Below are 16,986 nucleotides of genomic sequence, written 5' to 3'. Positions count from 1 at the left end.
AGGTCAGAAGTTTACATACACTCAATTAGTATTTGGTAGCATTGCCTTTAAATTGTTTAACTTGAGTCAAACATTTCAGGCAGCCTTCCACAAGCTTCCCACAATAAGTTTGGTGAATTTTGGCCCATTCCTCCTGACAGAGCTGGTGTAACTGAGTCAGGTTTGTAGGCCTCCTTGCTCAGACACACTTTTTTAGTTCTGCCCACAAATTTTCTATGGGATTTAGGTCAGGGCTTTGTGATGGTCACTCCAATACCTTGACTTTGTTGTCCTTAAGCCATTTTGCCACTATTTTGGAAGTATGCTTGGGGTCAACGTCCATTTGGAAGACCCATTTGTGACCAAGCTTTAACTTCCTGACTGATGTCTTGAGATGTTGCTTAAATATATCTACATCATTTTCCTGCCTCATGATGTCATCTATTTTGTGAAGTGCAGCAGTCCCTCCTGCAGCAAAGCACCCCCACAACATGATTCTGCCACCCCCGTGCTTCACGGTTGGGATGGTGTTCTTCGGCTTGCAAGCGTCCCCCTTTTTCCTCCAAACATAACGATGGTCATTATGGCCAAACTGTTCTATTTTTGTTTCATCAGACCAGAGGACATTTCTCCAAAAAGTACGATCTTTGTCCCCATGTGCAGTTGCAAACCGTAGTCCGGCTTTTTTATGGCGGTTTTGGAGCAGTGGCTTCTTCCTTGCTGAGCGGCCTTTCAGGTTATGTCGATATAGGACTATTTTTACTGTGGATATAGATACTTTTGTACCTGTTTCCTCCAGCATCTTCACAAGGTCCTTTGCTGTTGTTCTGAGATTGATTTGCACTTTTCGCACCAACATACGTTCATCTCTAGGAGAGAGAACGCGTCTCCTTCCTGAGCGGTTTGACGGCTGCGTGGTCCCATGGTGTTTATACTTGCGTTCTATTGTTTGTACAGATGAACGTGGTACCTTCAGGCATTTGGAAATTGCTCCCAAGGATGAACCAGACTTGTGGAGGCCTACAATTTTTTTCTGAGGTCTTGGCTGATTTCATTTGATTGTCCCATGATGTCAAGCAAAGAGGCACTGAGTTTGAAAGTAGGCCTTGACGTACACATCCAATTGACTCAAATGATGTCAATTAGCCTATCTAAAGCTTCTAAAGCCATGACATCATTTTCTGGAATTTTCCAAACTGTTTAAAGGCACAGTCAACTTAGTGTATGTAAACTTCTGACCCACTGGAATTGTGATACAGTGAATTATAAGTGAAATAATCTGTCTGTAAACAATTGTTGGAAAAATGTATTTTGTCATGCACAAAGTAGACGTCCTAACCGACTTGCCAAAACTATAGATTGTTAACAAGAAATTTGTGGAGTGATTGAAAAACTAGTTTTAATAACTCCAACCTAAGTGTATGTAAACTTACGACTTCAACTATACATATGTGGCTACCACAATTTTATTCAGTGTGGCTTGGAGTCAAAAATGTTATAGGAAAGAACTATGAGTATTATTTATTGACTGCCATGGTCGATATAATTTGCTATTTAATTTACTTACTCTAAGCCAGCATTCCTTTCTTGCTCTTGTCCCATGGGAATCACATTTCGAGCATAGTTTCCAGCATCTTATCATTTGAATGAAAAAAAGACCAAGTCAGACAGAATATATGAATTGTAGACAAGGGCCCTGAGAAATAAATAAATCAAGCGTTGGACTTAGAACTGAACAGGGATGTTTTATGAGGTGTTATGATGACCCTCAGTCCTGGTTTGCTGGGTTGGCTTGTGTTGTTGCATGTGTTTTGGGAATTTGGTGTTTTGCTGACTTTGGCCTTTCTCCAAATGTATGATTTAAAAGCTGTGTCAAATATACAGTTATGTGAGAGGAAAGTTTTCAGAGAACTACGTAGGCGGTAAGCAGGCTGCAGCATTAATCTTCAGTTTCCTATCGAAGAATATTGACTTGAGCATAATAGTCACGGTTTACTAGAATGGGCTCAGTTACACCATTTGATTTCTTTGCATCGTGTGTTTTCCCGCCATATATTCAGGATACTGTACACCCTTTGAACATTCTGTATTATTGTAATACTGTATTTAATACCTTGGCGGAGAGGAGAAAAAAAAGGACAACAACGGTATCTAATTCAGTCAAAACATTCTTCTTTATTTCATCACATTCAATTGCTTTACATTCCATAACTTCTTTACATGTCCCCAGAGAATTGAGGAAAAGCAATAAATATTTATAACTTGTACAATATTTGACATGAAGTAGCATTTTTATACATCAGAAGCTCAGGAAAAATCATAGTTCTCCCTTTACTTAACAAGCGATCTTAATCTTAGCATAACATTTACATAGCATACAACTCAGTCTTTTTGGAATCGTTCTGGAATCGTTAGACATCGGTGATGTTAAAATGTAATTGTTAAACCTTAACCAACAGACTCCAGAATAATCAAACGTAACGTTCCACAAATGAGATCCAATCGGTTGAATGAATTGTGATATTTTTCTGCGTTACATTCTATTCATGAAGATATGTAGCTAGGCTTTGACCTTCTGATCTCTCAGATGAACCTCTGTGCTGATATAGCTGCACATTTTCATACGCTTCAAGCCTTTGACCTACTCACTATGCAAGTGTGTTTCTCAACTCTCCATCTGTGGGGTATTGTGTTTCTCAACTCTCCATCTGTTGGATAATGTGTTTCCCAACCCTCGGTCCTTTCGATAATGTGTTTCCCAACTATCCGTCAGTGGGATAATGCAGACTGACTGGTCCAATAGACCGTACTCGGACACCGGGTATGTCCGTACTCAATTCCTAGTTTTAATTTAAGAGATATCCAAAGGAGGATGATCTTAGCTTGCCAGTCACTGTGATGAAGAAGATTAAGAGATACTGCCATGGCTGAAGAACATCCTCATTTTTCAGAGCATCGTATCCTTCACTATACGTGACAACAGAAATGCCCTCTTTTTCTGTCGGTGGCCACCACAAAGTACCAAGGACCACGCTCGCTGCATGATGAGTAACTTTGCCTGAGACCTAAAGAGTTGCTTTGGCTCCATGGTCAATACTAGGCTTTAGCTTAGCGGGCTAATGCAGTTTTCTTCTGGCACTCGCTCGAACACCGTTAGTCACACAGTCATATCCTGTTGACCTTATTCTTCTCCAAGCTTTTACTCTGAAAGGGGTTCCACTCCCAGCGTAGCAGCACACTCCCCTTCACATCGGCCTGGTGCTTGGTTATGATCTCATATCCTGTTAACGGGATTGTTCTCCGAGCTCTTGCTCTGAAACGAGTTCCCCTCCCAGCGTCGGAGCACACTCCCTTTCAAATCGGCCTGGCGCTTGGTGATGAGGTAGATCTTGCGGAGGACGGCCCGACGCAGCAGGATATAGACCCAGGGGTCCAGGATCTGGTTCCAGGAAGCCAACCTCACGCCCATCAAATTCAACGTCTCGTAGGTGGCCATGTCAGCTTTATCAATGGAGCCCCTATAGGAGCGCATCACTGACATGAGCCCGAAGATCTGGGGCATAAGAGAAGAGATATAATTGTTCACTGTTATACTTTGATCCAGCAGCATCATGCAACCTATTTTTTTGATGGGGCATTGACAGCCTAATTCCAATTTTTTTGGAATAATTATGTGTAAAATAAACTATCTTGTGTATTTTCAGTGTACAAATGGATCAAACTGAAGGGGCCTGTGGCCAGTCTTTGTTGTTGGGTGACTTTTTTCTAGATGTGTAGCGGGTGTAGGGAATAGGCATGGTGTGGTGGATGGAATCAGTAGCATCAGCATCTACACTTGTTCATGACCTAGGCAGCGATTGTCCCACTCACCAGCAGAGGGCTCCAGCAGATACAGGACGTGACCATGATGCCCACCAGCTGCACCACCATCTCTATATCGTGGCTCTTGGCCACTGAGCGGTGGCTGTGGGACGATGAGTAGCCTGAGGGCCTCCGTCTCAGCCTGGCCAGAACCAGGGTCAGCCCGCTGATGGTATTACACACCAGGGCCACCCCCAGCGACGTCAGGCCCAGCCCGGAGAAGAGCGTAACGAAGGCTACGTCCGCTTCCTGGGTGTCGTTAGCTAAGACCTTGATGAAGGAGAAGACAGACATTTAGTCGTTGTTGTATATAACTCTGTACTTTATCCTGTCATATTGTACACTAGTGTTATTTCTATGAAGCTTTTTGTGCTTCCAAAAAAATCCCATTCACTTTAATGGTGGTAGGCAGATTTATTAAACGTCACATTGTTTAAATAACTGCCATAGAACTTTGAGAATGTTCAACCTAAAGCATTAGGGGAGCTCAGTATCTGGCTGCCAGGGTTGGGGTCTATTCAAATGTAATTAAATCAATAAATAATACATAAAAACGTTTTTCCATTTCTTACATTTTTTATTAAAATCCCTTTCTGAACTGACAGCTGTGAATTCGAATTGACCCCAGCCCTGCTGGCTACTGACCTTGATAAAACACCAGCTGTTGGGGTGCTGGTAGGTGTATGACCCCAGCTGGAAACAGGGCAGCAGGGCCACGCAGAGGGCCACCAGCCAGATCCCAGAGAGGGACAGCTTGGTACGGGTGGTGGTAACTAAGGAGGAGTGGAGCAGCGGCTGCGTAACACCCAGACAGCGCTCGGCGGCCATCGCACAGCCCAGGAAGAGCGGGCACAGGCCGAAGAACACCATAGATCCACCTAGGAACTGGCACATGGGGTCGGTCGAGCCGTTTGAGGAAGCGGCAGCCGCCTCAGGGAACACCCCTCCGGAGTGGTAAAGCCGGAGGACCAGCACTCCCGGGATGATGTGCCCAAAAACATCTGTCAGTACCAGGGAGCTGGCGAAGAGGAGGAAGGTGGCTTTGGAGCGTCGGCGCTGGTGGGAGTAGGCGTTGGCCAGGATGAACAAGGCCACGATGTTGGAGATGACGCCCAGGGTCATTGAGAGAGCGGCTGCGATCGGGCCTCCGGATATAGGTTTGTCCAAGGTGAGGTTCCCCAGGTGAGCCAGACTCTCCATTTCCACCTATACAATATGCAATATACAATACAACTTTATGTCCAATCACAATCTGAACTGTGTCTTTTTGCTGTCTAATGTTATCCAACCCACCGGACATCACACATACACACGCACAGAAGGGAAACCAGCCTCCCTCCATTAGCTAGTTCTGGCCCCCTGGACTTTAACCAGTGACCTTCCGGTTACTGTTCCACTTCTCTAATATCTGGCCTACCTACCATCTCCGTGTCCCACTGGCTGAGGTTGGAGAGGGGGTCGAGGGCCCCAGGGGGCCCGGAGAAGTTGTAGTGATTCATGGCTAGCATCACTGGGCTTTGAAGGTCAGGAACCCCATCACTGAGAGAGGCTGAGAAGAGAAGGAGAGAGACAATATGATTATAGTGGTATTTCAGGCTTCAATGACCTGTAAGTAACATGGGGGAATGGGGTCATCGTATAGGTGGCAATATAAATGGAAAACACACACAGTCAATACTAGAATTCAGACTCTCAAGTTTCAGCAACACATGTCTTCTTCCCTATCTAGCTATCTACTAACTATAAAATATCACGAGGATGAGTAACTCATGAATGACACCACAGTTCTCTATACTATTTAACCCACATAGATATAGAATATGCTTTAAAGCCCCTTTAAACTTAAACTTGACAAAAATAGCTATTTGCACCTCAGAGAATATCTGTACCTTAGACTGTATGCATTGACTCTCCACACATCCAACCCTTACACAAGCACAAACACAGAAGCACACATAAACACACACACACACACACACACACACACACACACACACAACACTGCTGTTCTATTATATACCATTTATTCAACTGCGCAACCAAGACACTATCCACTTTATATTTGTAACACAGTCATACTTGACATAACACATTCATTATCTATACTGTATATTCTATTGTGTACATATCAGTTTTACTATGCATACTACCTTCCTCTAATTACTCATTATTTTGTATTTACTTTAGATTTTTATTGATATTGTACTGCAATGTTAAGCGTCTATCACGCAAGCATTTCACTTAAACTTTTATACCTGCTGTAAACTGTGTACATGATGAATAATGATTTTAATTTATTTTAAATGTTTTTTTGAGGTAATAGCACCTAACCACTAACCACAGCTCTAGGATCAGCTCATTCTATCCCAATTCCCAAACATAACTATTAAGCAACCATTAAACAATATCTGATCCTGTATCAGCGGTTAGGGACAGCTTCCACCTAATCCCACAAAACAGCTGCTCTATTCACACTAAGGTTGTACAATTGACATACAACGCATTTGACACAATAGTTGTGATACAACTGATATTTGCGTGATACAACTGAGAGGTTGTCTGCACACAAATATAGACACAACCATTCTGCATTGTCTCCACACACTGGTGTAATGACTTTTCTGCTGAAACACTCTCTGTTGTATCACACAATCTGTTGTACATTAGTCATATGCCACTGAAGGGTTAGAACTAAGGGCAAGTTATAACAGTTCCCTGTTGACAAGCACACAACTATTGAGACACATTCCATGAGCAGCTTCAATCCCTCAGGCTCTATTCTAGACCAGGGAGGCAGCAGGCAACACACGTTCTCGCTCTCTCTCTTGACAAAATGGTTTCCTCACATTAACACTTGTTTTTGGGAAGCATGGAAACATGGACATTACATTGAGGTGATGGTTATTTTTAAACCGCCTCAAATGGTCTGTGTTCGTTGGTGTAAAAGTAGACTTTCAAGCAATAAATCTTAAGCAAAAACGCATTTCTGATAACTCTACACACATGTTTGTGTTTCAACAGTGTGTCTATATTGTACTGATGTGGCAGACAGTACAGAGGCTATGTTTCTAATACAGATTTGTCTGTTTTATTCAGTGGTCTAATGTCACTAATAGAGGTGATATATGCTGCCAAGCTTATTCAACCCAACTCAATTAATAACTAGGCTATTCTATTCTACTCAATTAATAACTATGCTATTCAACCCAACTCAATTAATAACTAGGCTATTCTATTCTACTCAATTAATAACTATGCTATTCTACCCAACTCAATTAATAACTAGGCTATTCTATTCTACTCAATTAATAACTATGCTATTCTACCCAACTCAATTAATAACTAGGCTATTCTATTCTACTCAATTAATAACTATGCTATTCTACCCAACTCAATTAATAACTAGGCTATTCTATTCTACTCAATTAATAACTATGCTATTCTACCCAACTCAATTAATAACTAGGCTATTCTATTCTACTCAATTAATAACTATGCTTTTCTACCCAACTCAATTAATAACTAGGCTATTCTATTCTACTCAATTAATAACTATGCTTTTCTACCCAACTCAATTAATAACTAGGCTATTCTACCCAACTCAATTAATAAATAGGCTATTCTACCCAACTCAATTAATAAATAGGCTATTCTACCCAACTCAATGAATAAATAGGCTATTCTATTCTACTCAATTCTATTGTTTTCTGTTCTATTATAGTAAAAAAAAAATCCAACAGGTGGTGCATTCAATATGAATGCATATATGTGTCATGAATAGACCTACATACTCACTAAACTTGAGGAAAACAGTTCTCCAGGCACAGCTCACCCTTACTGTAAATTAAACTAAAATAGGTTTAGTATCAAGTCACTGAGGATGAATCAGAAAACATCCAAAGACATTTTCTGGATTGACCTGTCACTATCATCCTAATCACCCTACTAAATGACAAATTATTACCTTATCGAGTCAACCTGTAATTATTATTGAGGTCAAGGTGTGTTTAGCTATTTTAAATATGCACTACCATGCCTTACATACCACTGACATGTCTTTGTGGCTCTGAAACATTCTTAGCATAATTTCTTTGAGGGTTATTTTTTCCAAAGCTGTCCATTTGGTTACCCTTTATTAATACTGTTGCCTTACACAAAAAGCCATCATAATTATGATAAGAAAATATTTAATGAATAATCATTACCATTACAGATTGGGATGAATAATTCCAGTCAATTGTGATGTCCACCCTGTTAACGGAATTGTCCGCGGTGTTATTCAAAATCCAGATTCCAGAAAGATATACAGGTATCTATCTATATAATCCAAAGAAACCGTTGAAAACGAAACACATTCACCAAAGTCTTCCTAAATCGACTGGGGCAGAATAAAAGTACTCTAAAAGAAGAACCATTGTTCCATGATATCTCTTCGGCAGGATGATGACACTGAGTTAATATTCCCCATTGTTCTCGGAAAACAAATGTTCAACAACTTCCCAACAGAATTGCCTTCATCGCTTTTAATTCCGTTTATTGGAGTTTCATGACCAGGAGAGTGAGCGCGTGGAATATTCCAATGCTGCGGATAGGCTGTACCGGAGGTTCTCTGACTCGTGCTTCTCAATAGCGTTTTATATAGCGCGGTGTCCTAAAGGATAGGTAGCCCATGGGCGGCCCCGTGAGTCAATTTTAAGTCATATTATTTTCAGACATAGAAGAACACTTTTTCATGTCATTTGTCCATGTTTACATGTACGTTTTACGGTCACTGTTATACTAGGCTACTGTAGCCAATGTGAGTCACATTACTTTTGAATATCAGTCTGTATATACATACATGGTTCAGGAAATAATAACTCAAATAGCATTTCAATAACCAGCTGCCAAACATCTATAGTTTAAAACAGATACCTAAATATTTGGTTGTTTTTAAATAGCCATTATTGATTAATTTGATCATTATTGCTCAGTAAAAATTACATGAACATATGGTCTATAACCCATCATTATAAGAGGTGTGTCATTGTCGTGTGTGTGTAAGTGGCAGGGAAGTCAGGCGCAGGAGAAATCAACTTGGTGGAACTGGAGTAGTTTAATTATATTAAAACAAACTCCAAGAAACCAACATACATTAAAGATAAACATGGGTAAGCTAACCCGTCGCACACCTATACAAAATACACGAACACATAACCACAAACAATCTCCGACAAGGACATGAGGGGAAACAGAGGGTTAAATACACAGCATGTAATTAATGGGATTGGAACCAGGTGTGTAGGAAGACAAGACAAAAGCAATGGAAAATGAAAAATGGATCAATGATGGCTAGAAGACCGGTGACGTCGACCGCCGAGCACCACCCGAACAAGGAGGGGCATCGACTTCAGCAGAAGTCGTGACAGTACCCCCCCCCCCCCCGATGTGCGGCTCCAGCAGCGCGTCGACACCGGCCTCGGGGACGACCCAGAGGACGAGGTGCAGGGTGATCCGGATGGAGACGATGGAACTCTCGCAGCAGGAAAGGATCCAACACATCCTCCACCGGAACCCAGCATCTCTCCTCCGGACCGTACCCCTCCTAGTCCACGAGGAACTGAAGGCCCCTCGCCCAACGTCTCGAATCCAGGATGGATCGAACAGAGTACGCCGGGGCCCTCTCAATGTCCAGAGGGGGCAGAGGAACCTCCCGCACCTCTGCCTCCTGAAGCGGGCCAGCCACCACCGGCCTGAGGAGAGACACGTGGAACGAGGGGTTAATGCGGTAATGGGGGGGAAGCTTTAACCTATAACATACCCCGTTCACTCTCCTCAGGACTTTAAATGGCCCCACAAACTGCGGACCCAGCTACCGGCAGGGCAGGCGAAGGGGCAGGTTTCGGGTTGAGAGCCAGACCCTGTCCCCCAGTGCAAACACCGGGGCCTCACTGCGGTGACAGTCTGCACCAACTTGGTGGACGGGAGTTGTGTCCCAGGTTTCCTCCGCGTGCCGGAACCAGTCATCCACCACAGGAGCCTTGGTCTGACTCTGATGCAAAGGGGCCAGAACCGGCTGATACCCCAACACACACTGAAAAGGAGAGAGGTTAGTGGAGGAGTGGTGGAGCGAGTTCTGGGCCATCTCTGCCCAGGGCACGAACGCCGACCACTCCCCCGGCCGGTCCTGGCAATAAGACCTCAGAAACCTACCCACATCCTGGTTAACTCTCTCCACCTGCCCGTTACTCTCAGGGGGAAAACCCGAGGTAAGGCTGACCAAGACCCCCAGCCATTCCATGAACGCCTTCCAGACCCTTGACATAAACTGGGGGCCCCGGTCAGACACTATATCCTCAGGCACCCCATAGTGCCGGAAGACGTGTGTAAACAGAGCCTCCGCAGTCTGTAGGGCCGTAGGGAGACCGGGCAAAGGGAGGAGACGACAGGACTTAGAAAAACGATCCACAACGACCAGGATCGTGGTGTTACCTTGTGAAGGTGGAAGATCGGTTAGGAAATCCACCGACAAGTGCGACCTTGTCGGTGGTACCGTCAAATCTTGAGTGAGAACCTCCTTCCCTCAGCCAGGGCATTGAAAATGGGTCGTGGATGGGTATTCCAGCATGACAATGACCCAAAACACACGGCCAAGGCAAAAAATGAGTGGCTCAAGAAGAAGCACTTTAAGGTCCTGGAGTGGCCTAGCCAGTCTCCAGACCTTAATCCCATAGAAAATCTGTGGAGGGAGCTGAAGGTTCGAGTTGCCAAATGTCAGCCTCGAAACCTTAATGACTTGGAGAAGATCTGCAAAGAGGAGTGGGACAAAATCACTCCTGAGATGTGTGCAAACCTGGTGGCCAACTACAAGAAACGTCTGACCTCTGTGATTGCCAACAAGGGTTTTGCCACCAAGTACTAAGTCATGTTTTGCAGAGGGGTCAAATACTTATTTCCCTCATTAAAATGCAAATAATTTTATAACATTTTTGACATGCGCTTTTCTGGATTTTTTTGTGGTTATTCTGTCTCTCACTGTTCATATAAACATACCATTAAAATTATAGACTGATCATTTTTTTGTAAGTGGGCAAACGTACAAAATCAGCAGGGGATCAAATACTTTTTCCCCCCACTGTAAACCCTCACGTCCTTAACTAAAGTGGGCCACCAGTATTTCCCACTAAGACAGCGCATCGTCCGATCGATCCCAGGATGACCAGAGGAGGGTGACGTGTGAGCCCAGTAGATCAATCGGTCGCGGACAGCAGACGGAACGTACAGACGCCCAGCTGGACACTGAGGGAGAACGGGCTCTGCACATGACGCCTGCTCAATGTCCGCGTCCAGCTCCCACACTACCGGTGCCACCAAACAAGAGGCTGGGATTATGGGAGTGGGATCTATGGACCGCTCCTCTGTGTCATACAGCCGGGACAGTGCATCTGCCTTAACGTTCTGGGAGCCTGGTCTGTAAGAGAGGGTAAACACAAAATGGGTGAAAAACATGGCCCACCTTGCCTGGCGAGGATTCAGTCTCCTCGCCTCCCGATGTACTCCAGATTGCGGTGGTCAGTCCAGATGAGAAAAGGGTGTTCAGCCCCCTCAAGCCAATGTCTCCACACCTTCAAAGCCTTGACGACAGCCAACAGCTTCCGGTCCCCCACATCATAGTTTCGTTCTGCTGGGCTGAGCTTCTTAGAGAAGAAGGCACAGGGGCGGAGCTTAGGTGCCATACCCGAGCGCTGAGAGAGCACAGCTCCTATCTCAGCCTCAGACGCGTCCACCTCCACTATGAATTGCAAAGAGGGATCCGGATGAGCCAAAACAGGAACCGAGGTAAACAGAGCCTTCAGTTGCCTAAAAGCCTTGTCCGCCCCAGCCGACCACTGCAAGCGCACCGGACCCCCTTCAGCAGTGAGGTAATGGGAGCAGCTACCTGACCAAAACCCCGGATAAACCTCCGGTCGTAATTGGCAAACCCTAAAAATTGCTGGGAGTCGGCCAATTACGCACGGCTGCCATGCGGTCACTTTCCATCTCCACTCCTGACGTGGATAGGCGATACCCTAAGAAGGAGACGGACTGTTGAAAGAACAGGCATTTCTCAGCCTTGACATACTGGCCATGCTCCAACAGGCGTCCAAGCACTCTGCGCACCAGGGACACATGCTCGGCGCGTGTAGCGGAGTATATCAGAATGTCATCGATATACATCACTACACCCTGCCCGTGCAGGTCCCTGAAAATCTTGTCTACAAAAGATTGGAAGACTGATGGAGCATTCTTCAACCCGTACGGCATGACGAGGTACTCATAATGCCCTGAGGTGGTACTAAATGCTGTCTTCCACTCGTCTCCCTCACGGATACGCACCAGGTTGTACGCACTCCTGAGATCCAGTTTAGTGAAGAAGCGCGCTCCGTGCATTAACTCAATCGCCGTGGCGATCAGAGGTAGCGGGTAACTGTACCCCACCGTGATTTTATTGAGACCTCGATAATCAATGCACGGGCGCAGACCTCCATCCTTCTTCTTCACAAAAAAGAAACTCGAGGAGACGGGTGAAATGGAGGACCGAATGTACCCCTGACACAGGGATTCGGAGACATATGTCTCCATAGCCAACGTCTCCGCTTGCAACAGGGGATACACATGACTCCTGGGAAGTGCAGCGTCTACCATGAGATTTATCGCACAATCCCCCTGTCAATGGGGTGGTAATTGAGTCGCCTTCTTTTTACAGAAGGCGAGAGCCAAATCGGCATATTCGGGGGGAATGTGCACGGTGGAGACCTGGTCTGGACTTTCCACTGTAGTAGCACCAACGGAAACCCCTACACACCTACCTGAGCACTCTCGCGACCACCCCGTGAGAGCCCTCTGTGGCCAAGAAAAAGTGGGGTTATGACAAGTTAACCAAGGTAGACCCAGCACCACGGGATACACGGGAGTGTCAATAAGGAAAATACACATTTTTTCCTTGTGACCCTCCTGCGTCACCATACTCAAAGAAGCTGTGGCCTGCCTGATAAACCCTGACCCTAATGGTCGACTATCTAAAGTGTGAACGGGGAAAGGCACATCCACTGGTACAATGGGGATCCCTAAACTATGAGCAAACGCTTGATCAATAAAATTCCCAGTCACGCCTGAATCTACTAGCGCCTTATACTGGGAACGCGGGGGGGAAAAAATCAGGAAAAGTGACAGATACAAATATATGTGCAACAGAGGGCTCTGGATGAGAATGGTGCCTACTCACCTGGGGTGGCGCCAGAGCGCCCTGCCTTCTACCTCGGTTCCCAGAAGAACCTACCCTGCACCGACCAGCAGTGTGACCTCTGCGATCACAGATGGTGCATGAGCGGGAACCCCCTCCGGTCTCCCTCTGCACCCTCCCTCCCAGCTCCATGTGTATAGGAGAGGGGGTGCGGGAGGATGGAACCTCCAGACCCCGATCTGGACGTCCGCGAGCAGCCAGCAAGTTGTCCAGCCGGATGGACAGATCCACCAGCTGGTCGAAGGTGAGGGTGGTGTCTCTGCAGGCCAGCTCCCGACGGACGTCCTCACGCAGACTGCAGCGGTAATGGTCGATCAGGGCCCTGTGATTCCATCCCGCACCGGCTGCCAGGGTCCTGAACTCCAGGGCAAAATCCTGGACGCTCCTCATCTCCTGCCTCAGATGGTAGAGGCGCTCACCCGCCGCTCTGCCTTCGGGTGGGTGGTCGCAGACTGCCCGAAAACGGCGGGTGAACTCCTCATAACGGTCCAACGCCGCATCTCCTCCTCCACACACAGCGCTGGCCCATTCCAGGGCTCTCCCGGTGAGGCACGAGACGAGGGCGAAACTCTTCTCACGGTCTGATGGAACTGGGTGGACCGTGGCCAGATAAAGGTCTAATTGGAGGAAGAAATCCTGGCAGCCGGCAGTATTTCCGTCGTACCCCTGAGGCATGGATATACGGATTCTACCGGGTTCAGGTTGAGAAGGGGCGCTCAGTATAGACCTCGGTTGGGCTGGTGGAGGCGTTGGAAGAACTCCCTGTCTCTCCCAGCGGTCCATATTCTGGACAACGCGATCCATGGCTGCGCACAGATGGTGAAGCTTCTTCGCATGCTCCTGGACGCGCTCCTCCACCTCCATGTCCAGGGTATCCTTTCCTGCTGACTTCATAATTTTGGTCGGAGAGTCTGTCATTGTCGTGTGTGTAGGTGGCAGGGAAGTCAGGCGCAGGAGAAACCAACTTGGTGGAACTGGAGTAGTTGAATTATATTAAAACAAACTCCAAGAAACCAACGTACATAAAAGATAAACATGGGTAAACTAACCCGTCGCACACCTATACAAAATACACGAACACATAACCACAAACAATCTCCGACAAGGACATGAGGGGAAACAGAGGGTTAAATACACAGCATGTAATTAATGGGATTGGAACCAGGTGTGTAGGAAGACAAGACAAAACCAATGGAAAATGAAAAATGGATCAATGATGGCTAGAAGACCGGTGACGTCGACCGCCGAGCATCACCCAAACAAGGAGGGGCATCGACTTCGGTAGAAGTCGTGACAAGGTGAAACACTACATGCAGTAGGTTAGACAGTACAGTGCAGCCTGTATAGGAAAGTGTGAAATGATACTTATACTTATAATTCACCATTAAATACTGGTATACAGTAATTCAGGCTATTTTCTGTGCTCCTGTAAAAATACATTTGTTGCAAGTGTTTTTAACGTGTGCATCTCAGAGTATGCCTTGAGGTATTGTAGCAAAAAATATATATGTTTTATTGTCACATACACCAGATAGGTGCAGTGAAATGTGTTGTTTTACAGGGTCAGCCATAGTATTATGGCACCCCTGGAGCAAATGAAGGTTAACTGCCTTGCTCAAGGGCACATAAACAGATTTCTCACCTTGTCGGCTGGGGTATTCAAAACAGCGACCTTTCGGTTACTGGCCCCACGCTCTATTCGCTAGGCTACCTGCCGCCCTAGTGAGATCTATCTGATTTCTCTAGATCAGTGTTCTTTTTCCAGGTCTTAGGATCAATGCTTGGTTTCAAATTGATGATAAAGTGCAAACCAAGGCGAGAGATGGCATTTCTCTCTTGCTACGCTGACGCTGCATATGAAACATGATGTTATAAATAACTAGAGGTGTCAACTATCAGGCCAGACCCAGTAAAAGTTGAATACTTTGCTGAGGACATACTATAGGCCTATGAGGTAGGCAGACTGGTTCTTTAGTGGCTTTTTACTCTCCTGTCTAAATGTATGATATAGGCTAATATTAGGCAAATATATTCTAAACCAGACACTTAATTCATGCAGTGATTGATTATGACAGGCTTTATTAGCCTGCTATGGATAGCCCAGATATCAAGGGAATTAATTCACTCTGATCAGCCCAAGAATTATTCATATTTATACTACTTACTGTAGGCCTGTGTCTTATCCCACTCTGGTTTTAAATACATTGAATGTCATTTTAATACTCACTCATATGGTTACCCAGAGACCATGCAGCTTAGTTAGGGAACTCCTTTCCATCCTCTACTACTAACATTATTCATTTAGTGCTGAAACTGTCTGTCTTTCTCTCTCTTTGATTGACAGCTTAGTATAAAAAGAGGTGATAGGAGGAATGTGTCAGGTGGTCCAACCAAAGCGTGGCGCTCGTCTCGTACTGCCCACTGGAGACAGGTGCGCGTGTTTGTTTAATTAAATCATTATTTGGCAACGCCAGGGCAGACACAGGCTTGTGGCTTGGCATTGGATTAAGAGCAAAAAGAAGTGGATGGAAAGAGAGAGAGACAGAAAGAGATAGAAAGAGATAGAGAAAGAGAGGAGGGCAAGGAAGAGAATAAGAGACAGAAAGAGAGAGAAAGAAAGAAAGAAAGAAAGAAAGAAAGAGAGGAGGGTGAGGAAGAGAAAGAGACAGAAAGAGAGAGAGAAAGAGAGAAAGAGACAGAAAGAGAGAGAGAAAGAGACAGAGAGAGAGAAAGAGAGGAGGGCGAGGAAGAGAGAAAGAGACAGAAAGAGAGAGAGAAAGAAAGAAAGAGAGAGAAAGAGACAGAAAAAGAGAAAGAGACAAAGAGAGAGACAGAGAGAGAGGACATTCATGTTTAGTATGGTTCTGAGGGAATACTCTGAGACATTGGTTTGGTATTCCATTGGACTGGACCAGGTCTACTAGGCCTTCCAAATGATTCAAAACATCTCTCACAAAGAGAGGCTTTGTGAAGGCTGAAATGGCGAGAAAGATGTCTGGCAATCAAGAAACAACCAGTGTGTGAAAAGTAAATGGAATGCCGCATAAAAAATTGAAAAGGGAATTTAACGAGGTGCATCAAAGGAGGGTTTGACCTTTTGATCTAAAAAATCGCCGAAGCAATCTAAGAGGTGAAAACATCTCCTTCATTTCACTTCCTACTTTCTCTTTAATTCCTTTCCCATTTTAACGTGACATTCCTGAAAATCAATCAATCAATGACATTTAATTATAAAGCCATTTTTACATCAGCAGATGTCACAAAGACCTTATACAGAAACCCAGCTTAAAACCCCAAACAGCAAGCAATGCAGATGTAGAAGCACGGTGGCTAGAAAAAACTCCATAAAAAGGCAGGAACCTAGGAACAAACCTAGAGAGGAGCCAGGCTCTGAGGGGTGGCCAGTCCTCTTCTGGCTGTGCCAGGTGGAGACTATAAGAGTACATGGCCATTAAGGCCAGAAAAGAACGACATCAGTACCAGCCAGACTACCTTCACCTCACACATACGCACCAAACGGGCTTAACAGTGGCAGGAGATGGTTTCTCTTTCAACGTTCCTCAGTAGGAGGCCAGGATCTGATAACACGAGCAGGAATTGCGTGACAACCGACGACCTTGATCATCCAGAAGCGCAAAACAGCGTTGGAAGTTCAAAGGATTGGAATGGCTCAAACCTTCCCCATTAGTTCCATGTCTACGTCCCAAAATGCATCCTATTCTCTACACAGTGCACTACTTTTGACCAGGACCCGTAGGGTTCTATAGGGAATAGGTTGCCTTTTGCGATGCACCCCATCTCAAAGAGCGCCACAGTTGTGGGAATATTGATCTTGGGAGTTGGATCCGGAATCCAGGACCAAGAAGAAGACAACTTTCGTTCTT

At 45.2% G+C, this 16,986-nt stretch overlaps 1 protein-coding gene across 1 annotated transcript; it reads right to left on the bottom strand.

The window, feature by feature from the left end:
- Positions 1 to 2,129: 2,129 nt before the first annotated feature.
- On the bottom strand, positions 2,130 to 8,470 carry LOC115147332 (prostaglandin E2 receptor EP1 subtype-like). Its single transcript, XM_029689522.1, has 5 exons — positions 8,046 to 8,470; positions 5,262 to 5,389; positions 4,486 to 5,046; positions 3,850 to 4,110; positions 2,130 to 3,532 (listed from the first exon to the last, which is right to left on the bottom strand). Exons 2-5 carry the CDS (start codon positions 5,346 to 5,348, stop codon positions 3,254 to 3,256), a joined length of 1,188 nt encoding a protein of 395 aa, XP_029545382.1. The 5' UTR covers positions 5,349 to 5,389; positions 8,046 to 8,470; the 3' UTR covers positions 2,130 to 3,253.
- Between the last annotated feature and the right edge of the window lie 8,516 nt (positions 8,471 to 16,986).

This window comes from Salmo trutta, chromosome 14 (genome assembly GCF_901001165.1).
Source record: "Salmo trutta chromosome 14, fSalTru1.1, whole genome shotgun sequence".
Taxonomy (NCBI): domain Eukaryota; kingdom Metazoa; phylum Chordata; class Actinopteri; order Salmoniformes; family Salmonidae; genus Salmo; species Salmo trutta.
Note: the sequence above shows the minus strand (reverse complement) of the source record. Positions and strands in the feature narration are given on the sequence as shown.

Coding starts and splice junctions, on each gene's coding strand:
- LOC115147332 (XM_029689522.1), bottom strand. CDS start 5,348: ATGCTAGCCATGAATCACTACAACTTCTCCGGGCCCCCTGGGGCCCTC. Junction 5,047..5,261: donor GCCAGTGGGACACGGAGATG/GTAGGTAGGCCA, acceptor CATATTGTATAG/GTGGAAATGGAGAGTCTGGC. Junction 4,111..4,485: donor ACAGCTGGTGTTTTATCAAG/GTCAGTAGCCAG, acceptor TCCTTCATCAAG/GTCTTAGCTAACGACACCCA.